A 20,776-nucleotide genomic window follows, 5' to 3' on the forward strand; every position below is an offset into this window, starting at 1 on the left:
ACAGAGGAAAGCGGGAGGGTTCCTGGAGAGAACTTTCCATCTGGGGAAGGAATGAAAGGCTGCTCCCGGTCAGATCTGGGAGGGGAAGGGTTCATCAGGCTGCTGAGGAGAAGGCACTATTCATATTTAAGTACTGATTAGTAATTAATAGTAATTAACCCACCAACTGGAAAGAGTTCAGGCCACTTAAAAAAAAAAAAAAACTCGCTTGGCTAAAATTTGCTTCCACAATGTGATTTCTTCCTTGGTGGTTTTCTTTTTCTTTGCAGTAAGAAGGAAGAGTTTGCCCTAATTCGCTCATGGTTCTCTTTTGCACACATTAGAGTTCATTTGGTCTTTAACCATAAAGAATTTTCACAGGAACAATGAGGGAATTTTAAAAAAGGGGAAAAGTGAGTTGACCTACTTTTTGAATAAGTTATAAACCTGACCTGAGCCACCCCCAGATGGCAATGAGCACGCAAAGTGATGCTTGAGGGGCAGCGGATGAATCCATGATGCTTGTAAAAGTGAGATATTGACCTCTGAACAGAGAGCAATTGAAACCCCAAGAAAATAATAAGTATTTACCTTCCCAGAGGTAATCCTGACATTTTTGGCATCTTGTGTGAAATTGGAGACATTCTGATGAATTCTGGTTAGGTTCTCCACACAGTCCCCTGCCCCGCACAGGCAACATTTTCGAACTCTGGCGGCCGTGGTCAGAGTCTGCAGGTAACACAGCATTTTCACATTAGTGTCGTTAGAGAGTCTGAACTTTAAAGGTGTAGATACAATGTCATTCCATTTTCCAACCAGCACCTTCAAAATCTTTGTTCTGTATTTAATCGTAGGCGTGAACACTGGTGCAAGCGGTTGCCAGGACAATTTGACATCTATTAACAAGTACCCTGTTACTATTATTACTCATTGTTAATATTATTATTACTCGCTCCATACCCCCACACACAGAGATTAATGCAAACAATTTTATTTTCTGGAAGGAGTCATGAGAATTATTAATAGTAACTATCTGTTGGAAGAGAGAATAATGGGGGGGAGAGGGAGACTTTCATTTATTGTGTTCCTTTGTATATTTGAATTATTTTAAATTAAGTGTGCCTTATTTTTATTATTTCTGATGTCACTGGGGTTAACTAAATAGGGGATTATAAACCACTTTTCTCTATGGACTTCTAAAAATTTTTCTAGTCATTATTTTAATTCCTTAAAGCTGTAATTCAGATGTGCATTGGCATTCCAAAGATACTGGAAATGTCTTGTGTCTTAAACTGTGTGGTAAGCATTTACTTTCTTGCTATTCTTTTTTGTGTTTCGTATACATAATGTTATGAACAGTAGGTCAAAGATTTAGGGAAACATCAAATTTGAGAAATCTTTTTTTTTTTTTCTGGAAGAATTAACCATCCATATAAAAATGATGATGTAAACAGAAGTCCATTCAACAGAAAATCTACAGTTCCCAATGGAGTGTTTCACATTAGGAAAAATGTATTATTAATTTGTAACCCAATGATATAGTTATATTAAATCCTTAATGTTTAAAGAATGAATCATTTCGAGATAAATTGTGAAGTGTAGTGTTTAAAAACCTACGAGTCATTTGCTGATCATCTGGTGTGTAAGGCAGCCATCCCCTTTGTTGAATAGAAATTGTTTTCTCTCACTCCTGTTAGATTTAGTGGCGTCTCCTCTTACCCCACAGAACCCCTGTGAGTTCTACTGTAGAACATCTCTGCATTGTGTGCTGTTAATTCCATCTCCTCTGTTAGACTCTTGAGTCCCTTGAAGGAAAGGGTTTGGTCTTGCATTTTAATCTTGTTATTCTTCCATACCCTCTGACATTCTGCATATGAAATGGTAGTGTAATTGTCCACTGACCTGTTTTCCCTTCTCTAGGCTGAACTCCTAAAAGTCAGGGGCTGTGTCCTAATCCTCATCTTATTCCCAGCATCTCGAATATTTTTAAAATTTTTATTTTTTAGGTCTATTTAAAAGTCAGGCAAAAATTACTCAGTCTCATCCCAGCACTGAGTCTACTTAGTCTACAGCCCTGATGCTTTCCCTCACATCGGGGAATTTGGAGCCTCAGAGTGGAATGCTAGAAAAACACCTGACTTACAAGAAAAGTCCTCCAGACCCGGGAATAGAACCTAATGGTTCCAGTAACGATGGCCATTCTCGCTGGGGGAACAATGGGGCGGGAAGGATGTAACACGGTTTCCTGGCTTCAGTCTCTGATCTGTTCTGGGCGAGCCCCTCCTACATGGAGGCTATTATGCAAGGCCTTGGCAATTTTGAAAGTTTGATTCAGAGGTTGCTCGCTACAGCTGATATAACTGAAAACTAGCTAGAAGGAGCCCATTTTTTCCCTATATACAAAAAGCTGTAGGTAATTATATCTTCAACTTGGTGAGCTTGAACATAAGCAGCCATGCATGAAACCAATCACCAGCCTATGCTGTGAAACTACCCAGCACTTCTAAAAGTTTCCTCCTGTGCCCTTTTTAAAAATGACTGTCGTCGTTAGCGATGAAAACCCTTTATATAAGATCTACCTGCTCAGGAACATTAAGTACACAGCACAGTCCTGTTCACTGTGGGTGCCGCTCTGTACCGTTGATCTGCAGGACTCACTCGTCCTGCATGACTGAAACTTTGTACCTTTGACCAGCATTTCCCCCTGTCCCCGTCCCTTCAGCCCCTGGCAGTGACCATTCCACTCTCTGCTTCTAGGAGTTTCGCTCATTTAGATTCCTCATTGAAGTGGGATGATGTAATTCTCGTCCCCCTGAGTCTGGCTAATTTCACTGAGCACAGTGTTCTCCGGCTTCATCCATGTTGTCACCGATGGCAGGGTTTCTAGAAGGAGCCCATTGCATCTTTCATGTCAGAGAGGAGCATCCTCTTCCTTGGCCTAGTGGCCCATGAGCGATGAGTCCAAGGAAACACAGATTCTATACGTGGCCCACACAGCAGCTCTCGTTTCCGAGGTGCTGGGTCCCAGCCACTCCACAGACGCCCAGAGAAGGTACCTCCTTCTGCCTTGAAACATTAAGCAGCACTGTAGTTCCAACATGGAAATATTAGGGGGCCTGGGTGGTTATTGGCAGAAGGTAATTCTTATCTTTTTCAGAAATTTCCATTTCTGTAGTTTGCGGTGTGTCTACGAGCATTTTCTCTGGTGGTGTGCATGGACGTTCTGATCGCAGGAGTTACAGCAGTGAGGTGGAGGAGGCCGAGGAGGGTGCTACGTGTGACCTGGTTTGACACGGCCCTAGGCTTCTTCCTAAACTGGGAATTGAGGAGCCTGGACTGATTTTAAAGAAACTCCATGATGCTCAAGCAGAACAGAGCTGAGTGTCTGCCTGAGTTTGAATAAAGGAGGCAACTGTCTTTTTCAGGTTCTCACCTTACTAGCATTTTGTTTCTCAGCTTTGAAAGTTTGCTTTAAAAAGAGAGAACAGCCCCACAGAGCTCTTGACAATGATGGAAGGGGGCTGGTGTTTGGCAGACCTCAAAGCTTCCCCTAAGAGGCTCTGACACCTTGATGATCCAAAAACTGTCATCCTCAGAAACACCGTATGATGACTTAGAAGCGGCCACCCTTTCTAAAGCTAAACAAAACTTGACTTCAGTATAAATATCTAAGCAAAAAATCATCTTTTGATACTTGCCTTTGTCTTGTTTTGATAAATCCTCTATTGCATTCAGCATCTCAGTAACTGTTGCACTGACGCTCCTATAAACAGATAGACTGAAATTACAAAACCGCTGGAAAAAGCTAGGAATGTCCCAATGTGGCCCAACATGTGCTTTTCTCGTTGGCTCTTTGGCTAAGGCTGGAAAAAAGTAAGGCTCAATTAAGTCTGTATCTGACATGAAATAGGATTGAAAAGCCTGGTCGAAATCTTGCTGCATCTGTTTGAAGACATGAAAACTCCTGTTATAGAGAAATCTCACATCCACAGTCAGCTGGCTGAACACATTCTCTATCTGGATCAGTTGTGCATCTTCCTCAATGAACTGCTCACTGACCGGGAGATCTTTTTCATTATCTTCATTGAAAGGAAACAGAAACTGATATATCTTCCAGAGAAACTGTTCAATCTGTGGGGTGGGGTAGGGGACAAAAAATGAAATACGTTTATTTTCTTTCTGGATTATTATTTTTTTTTGTAAAATTTAAAGTCAACTTACAGTAGTCATTCCAAATCAAGAAAAATTCTGGACAAGCTAGGAAAAGGTAATCTACTTTAAGATCATTTATCAACACTCATGTATCTGACTTTGACCTTGACTATGGAAATAGGGTCTGAAATTCCTCTTGGTTTCTATTTGCCTACTAAAGGCCTTAAAAGGCCAAGTTTTCCATATTGTTGTCAAGCCACAGCCCTGATGTACTGGTGGTGGTTGGCATACATGGTTTTAGACTGTGTAGATTGTCTGAAAACTGAAGGCTCTTGTCTTTCACCTCTGCCTTAGTGTCTTAATTCTCTCCCTTTTTTTTCTTCTTCAGTGGAATGTCATTTGTGTCCTTATGCTCTCTTCTTTCTCATCTCATAAATTAGTCCATGGAAAAGAAAAGATCAATACATTTGCACTGAACCATAGATGCTTAATACAGCTAAATAGGTTACCTAGAGATGTTACATATTACCGGTGAGCAAAGCCCTCCTTGGTTGTAGCCAAAGGAATGAAGCTCTAATTATAGAATTCTCTACTCAGTGGGAGGCCTTCCAGCAGTCACACTATGCTCTACTTCATCTATGTGACATGTAAGTTCATGCCAGACATAGTAGCCCTTATATGATAGTGATAGGGCCATGATGAGTGTTACGGAACATATCAACCATCACTGCCATAGCCCCCTACAATGCTGTTCAAATCATTCTCTAGGAATTCCTAGAGGACTTGTGCATTTCTCAAAAAATTAATCTGGGTGGATCACGTGCTTCTCCCTCTGCCAGCTTCTCTTTACTTAAATTCAGCCACAGAATCAAAACTTTAAAGGCTCAAGAGATTGTCTTAAGGTCATATAACTGGCACAGATCGGAATGGTCCCCAAACCTCCTGACTTCCAGCCAGTGCTCATTGCAACATATTCTGGTGTATTAGAGAATGGCTATAAAAATAGAGCAGGTGCAGTTAACAGTGGAGGCAAATTAACTTGGCATATGAATTATCTTAGGGGGTGCTCCCTCTGTAATTGCATAGGGCACTGCTGAGCCAGGCGCAGACTCTAATTAGTGCCTGCTCTGAGATGGAGAGGGAAATTTCACTGCTTTTCATACTCAGCCAACTTCTTGAAGGGGAGGGGAAATTCAGGCCAATAGAAGACGAGCCTTTTATGGGTCAGAGCTTATCCTATTCAGGTCACCACCCTCTGTGATTCCCTCTGCCCAGAAGGGAGCCAAAGGGGACAAAAAAGGAAACATGCCAGTCCTACAGGGCATGCATGGATCAGGGTAAAGGGGACATGTGTGTGCACACGCATTTGGGTGCTGCCAAGAGAGGGCAAGCCCATTGAAGGAGAGACTCAGGGGCAGAGAATGCCTTCGAAGGTTAAAAATAAAGCAGGTTGAAATCAAAAGACTGTAATACTATTATTCAGAATGCAATTTAGCAAACATTTATTGAACACCTACAGTGCTTAAATGAAGGCAAATAAGATACGGTTCCTGCCCTCAAAGAGCTTACAATCTAGTGGGAAGATGTTCAGAAATAAACAAGTAGGAGGCAGAAGGAGTCAGGGCACTCCTGAGAGATACACACAGTGTAATGAAAGGGAGGGACAAACACTGGATGGCTGTTCCAACTTAGAAATTATATATCCACAGGTGATTCACACAAAAGCATGACTGCAAGATTCTAGGTTGCAAAAGGCCAACATCAGATCAGCCATCTCTAATCTCAATATTAATATAAATTGATTTTTAAAAGTAAGCTGAAGCAGGTACCTTAAGAACTCAGAAAGCCTGAGCTCTATTTCTCCCTTACCGTGTTTTTCATAGAGGACCAACTGTTTTGGCAGGTTGTATAAAATCTCATGCAGTTACTTTCCAGGCAAGATTTGCATTCATCCCAGGAATCTGTCAAAGACACCTGGCATAGCCTTTCTTCCTCTTCCAGATGCTCTTGAACTTCATTCATAAGTTTCAGGGCTTCCTAATTAAAAAGTAGAAAAACACACCCTGTTTCCATTTCATGACTCTATGTGTTGTACCTTAGTTGATTTCTCGCTTTACAGAATGTGTATTTTCTAAACTCAACCTCATTCCTTCTTCAGGTCCTTGACAGCTGGCAGATCTGCCCTGAAGCTTTCTGTTAGGTTAAGAAATGCACACCAACTGGTCCCTCCTGAAGACTGTGCAGTTCTCCTTCACCTGTTCATTCATTCATTCAACAACTATTTATTGAGTGTTTGCTGTGGGACAGACATCCGCTCCCTGTGGGTGAACCAGCAGTGAAGATGCAGCCCCTGCTCCCCCGAATGCCTGTAATTGACCTGTTTACTTGTCTGTCCTCACCTCTCGCCCTTGGAGGATGTAGAAAATGGGTTTTAAGGCTTGTAAAGCTGAACACATTTATTTCCTTCATTCACGCTGCCTTTAATTTTTGTACTTTCTTAAGCATTGCAAGGAAGCACAATTCCTGTATGGCAAATCAAAGCTTCACTGTGAGTTGCATCCTGACGGCAGAGATGCTGTATTCTGAGTCTTCCTTCTCCTCGGTATTCCGAGCACTCCCCCTTGTGGTGCCTGCTGTACTCGACCAGGTCCCGCTCTAGGAGCTCAGCAGAAGTGACACTTGTCCCCGAGAATGTCAACCCTGCCCCGGATCTCCCCCGGGGTCGATCAATCCCTAAACCCCCTGCCTGTGTGCACTTCTGCAGACCAGCTCCCTCCAGGCCTGAGATGTAGTTCAGGGCAGCTGGGGGCTGTAACAGACCGTCCATAAGACGACAGCCTTGGAGCTGACGGCAACTCCCTCACGTGAAAGAAACATGAGGGAACACAGTTTCTAAAACCAATTGAGTGTGTACTTTACCTACTGGAAAAGAAAAAGAAATCACCCTTTCCTGGCATATTAAGCCCAAAGAAACACCTGGGCACTGACCATCTCACACATCTCCTCTGCTGGGCGCAGATTTTTCAGCTGCCCTGTGGCAGGATCCCGGGGCTACCCCAGGTGGCCTTTGCTACGTTCCACATAAGAAAACCAGCAGGGCCCCAGCCTGCCAAATGCACCTTGTGATCCAGGCAGGTCTTGCTTGTCTCTTGGGCTCTACAGAATAATTGTGGAACCCTACACCTCCTCAAGGAAGACAGGGCAGGCAAAAATGCTGCCCAGATTCTCAGTTTGTTTGAAATATTCTGCTCATTGTCACCGTAAACCCAAATCGCAATATTTCCAATTACAAACTACACTCACTGTTCACCCTTGGGCAAATTACTTAACATCTCTGAGCCCCTTCTTAGCAAATAGGAATAACTGTAGGACCTGCCTCTTAAGGTTTTGTGTTGAATTGAGCAGGCAAGGCACCTCTCCCACTATCCTCTGATTTCCTTCCACTCACCTCTGAAGCATGACAAAAACCAGTGACCCAATCACACAGCCCAAGTTTTGGTAGCGAACCGTTGCCATGGAGGAAGGAGGCCTCTGGTTTAGGAATGCCCTGTCCCTTGCTTCTGCTTCCCCCCAAAGGTCCTACCCACTGACCGAGTCCATGCTTAGAACTCTCTTCCTGCAGTTCGTGGTTTATCAAAGTTCCACATCAACCTGGACGTGGTGGGGATGGGCAATCACTTTAAGCTGCTTTAGGGTTTCCCACTTTAGTAAGAGCGAGTTTCAGATGCTCTCAGTTAGTAGAAATAGGGAAAAGCTGAGGAGGGGGACTGAGCTGACGCTGGGTCACCTGGGGATGGGCGGTGTTTTGTACTGGAAGATTGGGGGTGCCCACCCCAAATTTGCCAATTCGTAATTTGTCTAAAGTGTCCTTTATTTTAGGTCTGAAATAATTTTAGAAAGGGAGACTCAGGGTTAAACAGGTTTTTCCTTTTTTAAATTATTTTTAAAATTTTTTAATTTTTAAAATTTAATTTATTTTTGTGTGGGGGAGGTAGTTAAGTTCACTTATTTATTTTTAGAGGAGGTGCTGGGGATTGAACTCAGGACCTTGTATATGCTAAGCATGTGCTCTACCATTTGACCTATACCTTCATCCCCTCAAATTAATTTTTAAATGAGTGCCCAAAGTTTAAAAATATAATTCAATGTTTTTTTTTTAATATAAAATAAGCAGGTCTTAAGATAAAATAAAAATTCTCTAGTTCCTGGGATTCTCCAGGGTCAGAAATGAAAGTAATGCTTGCTTCCTTGACCCACCCCACACCGAGCCTCCTTTTCCTCATATGTACTGACTGCATCCTGGGCTTGCCAGGAGGCTCGGGGAAGGGAGAAAAACAGAAAGTCCTTGGGTCCCACAGGCACAGCGCCAGCCGACTCTCTCCTGGTCATTCTTCACAGGGTTGGGTTCACACATTAATTAACATCTTGAAACTCAGTTTCCTTAGCTGTAAAAGGGAAGTAATGGTTTGCTCAGATGTTGGAAGGATCACGTGTGATAATGTGTTTTATAAAGGGCCTGTAAGTGATATCTAGGGCCCTTATTCCCAGCGGCCAGACTCACGCACCCACCGGGGAAGAACCCAGCTAGAGGCGCTTCCACGTTCCCCTCAGAAGGAGCTGGTTTTGATGTCCTCACAGTCTTTTGACTGCTGCCAAGCAGGAGGAGGGCGTGCAGCTGCTGGTCAAGCAATCTCCTCTCCCTGTCCGGGACCCTGCGTGATGCAGGGAGAGAGCCAGCTGCAAGGTCAGCCAGTCTGGGGACAGGCTGACTACAGCTTCGGGGTCACAGCCTGTGACCCCAATTGCCTGATGGACACCCAGTGCCCCTGTGCTCAGAAGGGAATTCCAGCAGCTGTCAGGAACTTGGTGACCCCAACCTTAGAGAGCTACATGTCTAGTCTAGGTCTAGAGAGGAGATATTGGAACTTCTATTTGTGCCTTTTAAATTTAAAAATAGACTATGGGGAGAAGAAATGGGGAGTTGTTTAATGGGTATAGTGTTTCAGTTTTGCAAAATGGGAGGAATTCTGGAGACTGGTTGCCCAATAATGTGAATGTACTTAACATTATTGAACTGTACACATAGATGTGGTTAAGGTGGCAAATGTTATGTTATGTTATGTATGTTTTACTACAATTAAAAATATTTCAATGAAAATAAAATTTGAAAGTAATTTACTCCCAATGTTAAAATTTAAAATATTTTCTAAATGACTTTTGCTATAGTTTTACTATCCTCTTTGATTTATAGGCATGTTGGAAAATAAATTGTTAAAAATTTTCATTGTTTTCAGTGCAATAATAGTAGTGATTAATGCTGTTAAACTCTGAGCCACGCCACGTCTGTAATTTAGAAACGTATTGAGCTTTCCACTGTAACATATGAACAATTGCTAATCTTGCCTAGGGACACCTAAATATAACATATATTCTCCATTGGTAAGATACACAGTTTGGACAACAACTATTAAGTAAAGGCATTGGAATGAAAACAATTGATGAGGCTGATGCCCTGTTTCCCGTGCTCCGGTGCTCTCCTGGGGTGCTGGTGTCAGGCATTGCATGGGACCAGCTGTGCGTGAGCACGCTGGGGAAGAGGGACCCAGCACAGCTCAGAGGCGCTGACACTGGTGGCCTCTCTCTTTGTCCACATGGAGCCAGTTGCAATGAATTACCATTTAAGAGGACTCAGGTAAGTGATGGTTTTTATTAAGTACTTTTGATGAAGCCAGCCCTCACTAAATGGACAAGTGGCTTTAAAAGATGCTTAGGGGGGAAAAAAAACCCAGCAGATTAAAAAATACAAATAACTTCAGTTCAGGGAGACAGGAAGCAAATGGCAGCCCTCCGCTTTTTTCGCTGTGAGCCCTCTGTTGGCTTGCGTCAGTAAAAACATGACGATCTAATCAGATCTGGCAATAAGCTAAAACGTTTTTTCAAAATATCTAGAAGATTATTTGAAATATGGACTTACTTCCACCCTAGCTAATGATGAGCCTCACCCTAAGTGTACTTCGTGTCTTGAGATAATAATGTTAGCAGTTCACGGGTGTAATTTATAAATAAGCTAAAATGCATGTATTCAGGAGTGAATGCTAACAATAACCTTGGTATTAGGGATGGGAGAGCGAGAAACTTTGGAGGCCACTGCTCTAGCCCCAAACTCCCCACACATTTTTTTCTTTCTTTGAGCCCTTTTACTGATTTTGCACATTTTCATTTAATTCTTTTGTTTGTTTGTTTTTTGAGGGGAGGAGGTAATTGGGTTTTTATTTATCTATTCTTAATAGAGGTACTGGGGATTGAGCCCAGGACCTCGTTCATGGTAAGCACACACTCTACCACTGAGCTACATCCTCCCCCATACCTTTCCCCTCTTCCTTGAACACTTTTGACTTAATATCCTGACTCAGAGGGGAACAATGATAAAGCATTTTTAGCAAAGCAGCACTTCCCAAACAGAGCTGAATCTCCCAGATTCACAAGTTTGGAGTCCTGCAAAGGCCTCGTCTACAAGGAATATGTTCTTTGAAGAAATCTGAAATTTCCTTCAAGATTTTCCTCCAATAAGGATGGCTCTCCAGAAGATCTACAGTTAGGGAGAATGAGGAAGTCCTTCACTGCACTCGGTGAGCACTACTGGGGGCCCACATCTGTTTAAGAACAGGCATGACTGCCCATTGCTTTACCTGCTTCTCTTCTCTGCATTTCTTCAGGGTTCTCATGAGGTTGGAATGTTCCTCCCCTCTTCTTTCCATCAGGATTCTCATCTGCTTCATGCCAATCAAAGCCTTCTTCACCTCTTCGTCTACATCTATCTCCCCAGCCTCGGAAAAGCCTAAAAGATTACGTCGTAGTTTTTTCCTTTGAGATCTGATCAGATTACAATATATCAGAATACAACAACTTCACCAGTTTTTCATGTCCCCCAAATAGAGGCTTAATTGTTTTTCCTTTTTAGAACATCAGACTCCCGAGGCAGATCACGACGACTCAGCTATCAGCAGCCACGTGGACCCGGCGACCACGTGGGGGGTACCTTCTGGTCCTCACTTCTGAGCTTCCAGACAAGTCAGAGTTCATTTAACCCCATTCTTATCATTTTCCTCAGGGCCTGTTTTCATTTATCCAATTTTTTTCCTTTCCCTTAAAACCCAAGTGTGTTTATATTAGAGAAAACATTGAATTTTTTTCACAGACAATTTATATTAAATGCCCAACTGGGAACCTCAAACACAGTGAACAATTTCCCTTTCTTTCAGCTTCAATTACCTTCCCAGGAGGCATCAAATCATGCAAGATTCTTTAATAACCTCCTGGACACCGCTTATACCCCTTTCATAAGCTTTTAGCGGGTATGAAATTTATTGTTTGTCGCTCTTTCTTTGCAATAGCCAATGTGGCTGTTGAAGGAGCTTAATCTGGCCTCCAAATTTAATTACAGACCCCCAAAAAGGAACATTCAGGCTAATTTATTTTTCTAAGTCAAAGTACCCAAAGCATATATCATCGAGCAAAGGCCACAAGTTAATGAGCACAGACCAACCAGATTCAATGTCATTATAACCCATTCTTTCATTATCTCAAGAATAACTGCACGGATTACTTTAATTGTTTAAATTTTTCAAATGAGAGAAAAGAATTTCACTGCTCATTAAAGCTGTGCCTAGAGGACACCAAACATCTGGATGAGACCAAGAAATGCAGTCTGAGAGTTGGCAAGTTTTATCTGTGTGATAGCAAACATCTGGGTATGGGAGCCGTTCTCAGATATGCAACTGGGATTTTCTATTTTTACCCAGATGTTTGGCGTCTCCTCTGCTTGGTTTAAGCGCCTAGAGAACATCTCACCGTGACCCTAGAGGGCATCGTGAATACGGTTCTCTCTCAGCTGTAAATCACCCCAAGTGCTGGCGGGATGCGCAAACAGGCAGACAGGACACAGTGCAGATAAAGAAACCAAACGTTACCCTTCAGGTTTTCACGGGTGGCACTTCTGTCCTTCCAAGTAGGTGCACAGTGACAACCTTTCAACCACAGCAGATACACAATAAACACCAAGAGTGGCGGCTTCATGTTTCTGCTGTTACTGCAGAGGAAGAACAAACCTGCCTGGAATACCTTCAGTTAAGTTAGTGTCCCTCGGCATCAACTGAAGACACATGGTGAGCCAAAGCATTCTCCTCTGGGTTTTTCTTTATGACTTTAGACCTTGTATGCTAATATGTCTGAGACCTGAGGAAATCTGAAATCTAAATAAGTTGAAAAACAAAAAGACAACCCAAGTCCCTATTTTGTTTATATTATTCATGACAGTTAAATAAGGTCATCATCTGAAATATTTGAAATTTAAGGCAACCAACAGTACAGCTCATGGCTCCATAGAATCTAAACTTCATTTTGTCTCCTTCTCAACAGTAAACATCCCCAAACACAGAATTAGTTAAAATATATTAGAGGGATTGCCTTTTTCCTCCAAAATTCTGAGTCCTCAAGTAAGTTTTTACTAAGATAATTTACTACTTTTTTTTAAATAAAAGCAAAAACAGTCTCAGATTTTTCTCATATATTTTCTAAAACCCATCAAGATATATATGTATAGTGCAGTTAAAATTTTTTCTTCTCAGATAATATGTTTCCTTTAAAAATTATGGATATACATTAGTTGTAAACATTCTAAATACAAATGTATGCTTTAATGAATTTATATCTAAAAAATAGGTTAGATTATCTTAAAACACCTCCCAAAGGGGTTATTTATCTGCTTTATGTGTACTTGTTATTTTGGAAAAAAAAAAAACCCCACCTTTATTTAATCAACATTTGGAATATCTTTTAAATATATTACTGGTTACAAAGCTGCCACGCTTTACTTCTACATCTATCATTTGAACTAACTCTTCTCTTTCTATTAAGACACTATTTCCCAAATAAAACTTTAATAATATATTTACCACTAACTTTGCAGGCTTTCCTCAGTGAGGTTTCCACCAGCTTCTGGAAGGACCTTCACTTTTCTCTGCTTTAATTTTCCTCCGTGTCAGGGATTTAGCCTTGTTCTATAAATTTGATGACACAGTTCTTAATCCTATTAACCTAACATTTTGAGATTAAGAGTATGGTTTAAAATGTAGAAGAGTTTAGAACGAAACACTAGAGGGCGGGCTGTCTACACAATCAGGAACAATGACCTTGAGTTACTTTATTTTACACAAATATGTTTTGATAGGACTCATTAAAACCTTAAAAATATATTTTTGAAAAATTTGAAATTTATGATGTGTATATTCTTATATAGGCCAGAGAAATTTCTTTGATTGGAAATATAAACAACAATATGAAATAGAGTAAGTCAACTCCTAGATAAAACATTCTGAAGATGATTGACAGGTCATTTGGCAATTTTTAAATATATAAAGACACACTTTAACTAGATAAAGTGATAAAATTTAGCATCTAAACAATGTCATAGCTGAGTATGTTGCTACAATTTGAGAGTTGATTAGCTGAATGGAAAATTCAGCAGAAGATTCATTTAAAAACAATTTAGAGAGTCACCACAGCCAGGGCTGGTCTGGGTCTCTCTGGCTACTGAAACCTCAAGACTGTCTTGGGCCCCCTTTGCACGTTTTGAGGGATTAGCTGACCACTACTTGTGTGTTCAGTACTTTCAGAGCAAGTCACGCTGGCTGTTCTGACCTGGTCCACCTGCTTTTCGGAGGCCCTTACCAGTTGATCCTTGTGTTTGAAGAACCTGCAGTCTGGAGTTTTTCTCTACTCCGCTTGGGCACCTAGATGGGCAATGACAGGACCCCCCTGGAAGTCCTGCCCACACCCATATCCGCTGTCTCAACTACTGGCTAATTCTCTGTTTTTGCTGGAAACCTCTTAGCTCTATTGGAAAACAGATCGGCTCAAAGCAAAACCTGAACTATCATTATTTTATATAGCCTCATGTCACTTCTGAGCAACTACAATCCACACCTACAGACAGACGGGTCCTATCCTGAGAGGTGACCGGTTGGCCAAAGGAAGAAGCAGCCTTCTGGGCATTTGCCTCAGGAGGAGGAGAGCATAGTCCTGGGGAAGTCAGTCTCGGGGGATTGTGATGAACACAAACTCGATGGTGAGAACCTTTGCTCATTAGTTTGGTCTTGTCCAAATCTGGACCCATTTGAAGTCACGGCTGGCATCTGCATGCGTTTTTTATTTTTATTTTTTTTTAAATTGAAGTAAAATCAGTTACAATGTGTCAATCTCTGGTGTTCAGCACAATGTCCCAGTCATGCATATACATACACATATTCATTTTCATATTTTTTCCATGAAAGGTTATTGCAAGATATTGAACACAGTTCCCTGTGCTATACAAAAGAAACTTTTTTAAAAATCTATTTTTATATATAGTGGCTAACATTTGTAAATCTCAAATTCCCAAATTTATCCCCTCCCACCCCCTTTCCCCGGTAACCATAAAAGTATTTACTAAGTCTGCGAGCATGCGCTTTTCAACAAATTCACATTTTGCTGAAAATGGAACCAACGTTTAGGAAGACCAGTGCCTCATCCTCTAGTGGCAGATTTTTTCCTGTATTCCCTGTTTCCCCTTTAAGTGTAATTTCCGAGAAAATAATTTTATTGCTAACTAGTGCTAATGACTTTTAAAATATCCTGAGGCTTCCAAAAAGTTTCTTCCTCTAATTATTTCATCTGTTTTCACAGCTGCCATTTTGTTCTTGATTAGGCAATACTTCATGTGAATCTGGTTACTTTCACAATTATGATATCATTATGTTCAAGATTTAAGTGGGTTGGAAAATATAGATCGTTGGTTGGTAACTAAGGAGACAAACAAGGTCATCTTAATTAAGAAGGACAACAAGAAGATGCATGTGGTATTAACTGAGAAATACAGGAGTCAGACAGATGGATTTCAAATGTCAAGTTTGTCGTTGCTAAGTTCAGGGTTGGACAGAGCATCTTAGATGTGTGGCCACAATGGACTTGCTGATAGGTTACCCCTTAACAGACTTGCCCAGCCCGCCCTTTGGGATACCTACTTGGCAGAGAGCTGGCCGGGAAGCCTGTGCCATTTGTGCTGTTTCCTCTGCGGAGCCCAACTCCGGGATACAGTGTTGATGGTTGTTGTGCCACCCGGCAGCCCTGCACGTGTCCTGTGGACAAGCTGGGATTTGCTGTCTCCCACCAGCAAGGTCGGAAAGGGGAGGAAAGAGAGCAAAGCCCTAGTGTGTTCCCTGCAACTTGAGATCTCAGAACAAACGGATTCTCCTGTGAGTCACATGACCCATTCCATTCCTGTTTGAGAGGGAGTGTTACTCTGATAGATGTCTCTCCCCTTCCCACTTAAAAAAAAAATCAAGAGACGTAAAGTAAAAGACAAAAGCATAAAGATTCAAATAAATGATTTATGTTATGTAGATTATAATGAAACCATGGGTAATCGTTAGTCAATCCATTTCACCTGTCTTCACTAATCAAGGTCATTTTAAGACTTGCATGTCCTCCAAGCAGCATGTATGCAGTCTGAGCAATAAGATACTCGCCTGAGTTGCTTTCCAGGAACTTGAAGTCAGCTGTGTCTAGTTGGAGCTGAGCTGGTTAAGACTGGATAGGACCACCGACCCTCCAACTGGCATACGTGAGTGTCCACGGTGGCCTTTGACGTCAGAGGGCCAAAACTCCACCCTCAGATCGTGCTGAACACCCTCATTTTTTAACGTGCAGAGGCCTTTGCTGAACAACGATTACCATACCTTTTCCCAAGCACCTTTCCTCATGCTCCCCACTCCTCAGACCACCCGGCCTCTTTATTCTTTATCCTTAAAATACCCCAAGCCCTTTGCCTTTGGGGAGGCTGATCTGAAACTTGCTCTCTGGTCTCCTCACTTGGCTGCCTTGTGAAGAAGCCCTCTCTTTGCCGTAAGTCTTGGAGGCTCAACGTTTTGGCTCACTGAGTGTTGGGCAGAATGAGCCTGGTTCGGCAACGATAACAGTAATTAACTTCACTAGGTCTACTTTCTTCTTTTCTTCCTTTTTAAATCTTCAGTTATTTAGTCATTCATTTAATAAACTTAAAGGATATAATTCACATCAAAAAGCAAAATTTTAGAAGTAAAGTGTAAATACTGTTTTTAAAATTGCCCTCTTCATGGGCAAATGTTGGCTAGCTCTCGACCAGTGGTGATGGATAAAGTTTGCTGATTTAAGAATGAAGTTCTATCAAAATTCTTGCCACAGCATATGCTCCAGATTTCTCTGTGTCCTTATCTAAAAATGAGAAATTATTGGAAGACGTAAGCTCAACTGTTACTCCTAGCTCTAAATTTCTATGATTATTATTCATTTGTTCTCATCAAGCTTCAACACAGTTCGAGTCAATCTGTAAAGTAATATTACAGCTACCTTCTCTCTTGTACAGAGTTGCTGGAAAGGTCAAATTAGTTAATACAAATGGAAGTGTTTTATTGAACCATAGAGCACAATGAAATTGGAAGTTAGACCAACAACCTCTTTTAAAAATTCAGACTAAACTAAAATTATTATTTTAGGCTCATACAACATAGGCAGGCATGGAACTCAGACTTCAAAATCTTTCATGAAGATGATCAAGGTTGATTACAATTTGAGGAAATTATATCCCACTTAACCTCATGATGAAGTCAGAATTTATCTGTACAGACTAACACCGCATAAAGTGGATTATTAATCAGGACATGCACAAATATCAAATGCATTCTAAAATTTCCATTCCACCCAGAGCTACTGCGCTTGCTTCCAGGGAGTTCAGTCTTGGAAGAGCTTGTTCATCAGCAACTGTACGGCGGGGAACTTTGTGTTCCACACACTGAGGATCCTGAGGATGTGGTGGGAACCAAACAGGTGGTCCCTGCCCTCTAGGAGCCGGTGTTGCACTCCAGGGGGAGGGAAGTGGACACAAATAAGGACACAAGCAAGGACGCACCGGAGAGTGGAAGTTGTTACTAAGAAAATAAAAAGGGGGTCAGAGCACAGCAGAAATTTGGAGGGTGGGGGCTACTTTAGGTTGGGGGCCAAAGGAGGCCTCTCTGAGGAGGGAACCTCTCTCCAACACCATCCCTGGGAGCAGGTCCAGCTACACCGTCTGCAGGGCCCGGTGCAAAATGGAAGAGTGAGGTACCTCCGTTCGAAAATGAAGAATTTCAAGATGCCAACAGCAGAGCTTTGAGCCAATACAGGCGGTGGGGAGCAGGGGGTGCAGGATGACCTCTCTGCCTGAAAGACAGAACAGCAAGGGCGCGGGTAGGAATAGACCCCACACATCTGAGGAACTGAAAAGAGGCCCACGTGGCAGAAGGAGGGGCAAGTGTGAGGTTAAGTGAAGAGGCAGAAAGTGCAGATCGCGTGGTCCGGCAGGGTCCGAAGTTAACAATTACTTTTAGTAATGGGGTCATTGCGGAGGATTTTACAAAGGGCGATAATATGGTCCGAATGACTGGTACTGCTGTGGCTGCTGTGAAGAACGGAATTATAGGACAGTCAGGTAGAAGGGGAACCAGTGAGGGAGCGGTTTTCATTACACAGTGGTGGCTCCTTGGGCAGAGTGAGAAGTGGTCAGACTTGGGGCTTGACTTGGGGCTTTTCTTGGAGGTGGGACTGGATGGTGGGCTGCGGGAAAGAGCCCAATTCCGGGTGACCACTGGGGGTCTGATGAGCGAAGGGTAGACAGCGATGCTGTGTCCCGGATGAGAAAGGCTGGGGGCTCGCCCTCCCTCACCTCCCACAACTCCCCACCCCTGCCGCCCGGATTTCACTCTCACTGCCAATGAGAGCTTTTGTTGCTCAATGCATCATGGAGCTACCGAGTGTGTTTTGACCTCCTTCTTGTCCTCCACGTGGCATTTGGCACAGTTGCCTAGCAACTATTCTTTAAGTAACTGGTGTTCTGGCCTTAATGCTCAATCTTTCTCCTGACCTCCTCCTCTGTCCCACCCTTAGGTGTCTGTACTCCCCAGGATTTTCTTCTTGGGGAAGATGCCAAGGCACCCTCTTTGGCTGATGTGACCTGGAACCACAGACATTCCTGGCCAACCTTCTTCTGGCTGGCTGTCTCTCCGACCACATGGCCCACAGGGATTTCAGACTCAACAGTTCCTAATCCAGCTTTTACTCCTCAAGCTCGCCTTGCTGTGGTCTCCCTGTCACCAGATCCAGACATTTGGGAATTATCCCAGACTTCGCTCACTCCTTCAATCCAGTGGCCAACCCAAACCGACTGCCGGACGATGTGTTGTATCTGGGCTCGAGGAATGTCAAGACCCTCATGAGCTAATGGCTTTAGAAGCTTATTATTGATACACTAAAGCACATAGAAATCAGCAGACCATCAGAGTAAACAAGTGAAATGATACAGCACTAAAAACCAAGTTTTTCTTTAAATTCTGGCTACATTACTATGACCCTGGCAAGTGTGTGTTAATTTGGTCCTTGATCTCCATGGCAACAAGATGGGTAAGATACCATAAGTGTTTGATGACCTGTGTTTGAAGCCTATCCCAATGACCTGTGGAGGAGTAAATCATTCTCTCGGCTGCACAGTAACATTCTTGTCCACTTTCTGATCCATAATTGCCTAAGTACTTGCAAGTCCAAATCAAATAATAAAATACAAACAGGAGCACATAAATAATAGAATATATCCCTTGGCTTATGGAGTTTATTGAGCAAACTGAAATTTTTCCCCATATAGGGGAAAAAATTATTCTTCTGTACTGATTCTGCGCATTTTTGGAAGAAGATAACACACTAGAATATTAAAATTGGCAAAGAAATTACACACGTATCTTGTAGATAGGTCGGGAGCCCTTATGAAAGCTCTCTGGGCCATTGCCAGAGTTTTATTCAAAAGGAGGCAAGAGCATTGCCAGGATCAGTGAAGGCAGAGGACTCCCCAGGCTCCACCAAGCTTTGGTACTGGGCCACTTGTTAGCCAAAATGTCATGGAAGTTGTCTTTTAAAAAAAAATCAGAATTATGAATTAATATGACTCTCTCTCTCTTTTTTAATGGAGGTACTGGGGATTGTACCTAGGACCTCGTGCATGCTAAGCACGCACTCTACCACTGAGCAATAACTTCCTCCCACCCCTTGACTCTTTTCTTACAGTAGGTGAAAGAGAATACTTTTTAAAGTTCTGTGTCTATATTAAGAAAAAACCCCAATGCCTCCTTGATCACCAAGATTAGATAATACCTAACAGAGCCTTGTATCACCTGCTTTGGCCTGTGTGTCTGTCAGGTCCTGGAAGAAAACAGATTTCAAATCAGATGATTCAGATGAAGCGGCTCTAAGGACGGGTGCTCACCAGCTGCAGCACAAGTTCCCCATCACTCCTGAGGCTGACGGGGGAAGGGGCCCCCAGGGAGAGCTGGAGCAGGAGTGGGGCTGCCTGGTGAGAGCAGTGGTCCTGGACAGGGACCCCAAGGACCCAGTGGGCATGAGGCCTGGCGATGCCCCCTGAGGGCTCAACCTTCTTGGGGCACAAAGCCAGGTAGAGAGGCGGGGATGGGGTGGCCATGGGCAGGATTGCCCAGCACAGCCCCACTCTGCTTTGGTCTGGGACTGGGTGAAGGTTCCCTGGCCTTAGCCAATGTGTTTTAGGTGGGGATTGCATCCATCATTCTGCACTGTGCAACTGATAAACTCCGCCTCCCTGCATGCTATTTATCCTCTGCAGATGAAGAGGCAATTGGGAGGAGTGCATGCTGGTAGAAAAGAGGTTTTAGGAGACCCACTAAAACTATTACCCATGCTCTATTAGCACCGCAGAGTAGTGGGAACTGAAGGTAATTGGTCTTGCCAAGCGGGGAGGCTGGGTGGGGGAGGGGAGAAGGAAGGGGGAGGGAAAGGAGCCAGAAGCCCAAGGGCGCTCCTGGGCAGAATACTCTGGGAGCAGTCACCTAAAATCACCTTGTGTGTTTGTGTCTGAAGTTTTATTTTTATTGTAATCTTTTTTTTTTCTTTTAATCTCTACATCTTCCATAAAATCTCTTTTATTTGAGAAAAGACTTCACTAGCCTTCTGGTTATACAAAAAGAAAGTCTGCCATTAGTACATGGTGAGCCTGAGGTGAGGAAGCTAAAGGTTCTGGATGATTTTACAACTGACTGATGTTTTGGCTTCTCCTGGCCAGGGGTGGGGTGAGGAGGGTGGGAGCGGGAACCAGGACTGGGGATACAGCCAGAGTGTCAGAGACATGGGCCCTGGACTTCAGGAAGAGGTGACACGAAGGAAGAACGGTGATTTAAGGGAAGCCGAGTTCCTGCATTCTGGGCAGAGGTCTGGGGCCCAAGAGGGAAGTGGTCAGGAGCATTCTAGGAGAAGGGCCAGTGATGGCTCCGGTTGCTTCCTGCTCTGTGCTGGATCTGCCTACAGTTGAGCCTGGCTGTGGGATGAGAGGAGCCAGGCCCTTGGGACAGGGGACAGGAGAGGGGCTTTCCTCTCCTCCTTGCACTTCTGGGTCTGCCAGGCGGGGGTAGCGTCCTGTCAGGGAGGACGCTGACTCAGGAATATTCTGGGACAGCCTCTCTCAGCCAGGGGTGCCAAATACCAACCTGCAGGGCCGTTTGTCCTGTAACCATAGGGCAAG

General features: G+C 43.1%; 1 protein-coding gene across 6 annotated transcripts in view; it reads right to left on the reverse strand.

Moving 5' to 3' along the window:
* Positions 1-20,776, reverse strand: part of CLUL1 (clusterin like 1) — a 93,034-nt gene that overhangs the window by 9,671 nt on the left and 62,587 nt on the right. For 3 of the 6 annotated variants that reach the window (XM_032467139.1, XM_032467138.1, XM_032467136.1), the window contains 5 exons: positions 12,102-12,220; positions 10,821-10,969; positions 6,001-6,168; positions 3,678-4,110; positions 571-708 (listed from right to left, as the gene is read on the reverse strand). In XM_032467139.1, the coding sequence (XP_032323030.1) occupies positions 571-708; positions 3,678-4,110; positions 6,001-6,168; positions 10,821-10,969; positions 12,102-12,207 (994 nt within the window). In that variant the 5' untranslated portion in view covers positions 12,208-12,220. Of the gene's footprint in view, positions 1-570; positions 709-3,677; positions 4,111-6,000; positions 6,169-10,820; positions 10,970-12,101; positions 12,221-17,308; positions 17,404-20,776 lie in introns of those variants that run through there. The other 3 variants (XM_032467140.1, XM_032467141.1, XM_032467137.1) reach the window with 2 other exon arrangements.

This window comes from Camelus ferus, chromosome 24 (assembly GCF_009834535.1).
Source record: "Camelus ferus isolate YT-003-E chromosome 24, BCGSAC_Cfer_1.0, whole genome shotgun sequence".
Lineage (NCBI taxonomy): Eukaryota > Metazoa > Chordata > Mammalia > Artiodactyla > Camelidae > Camelus > Camelus ferus.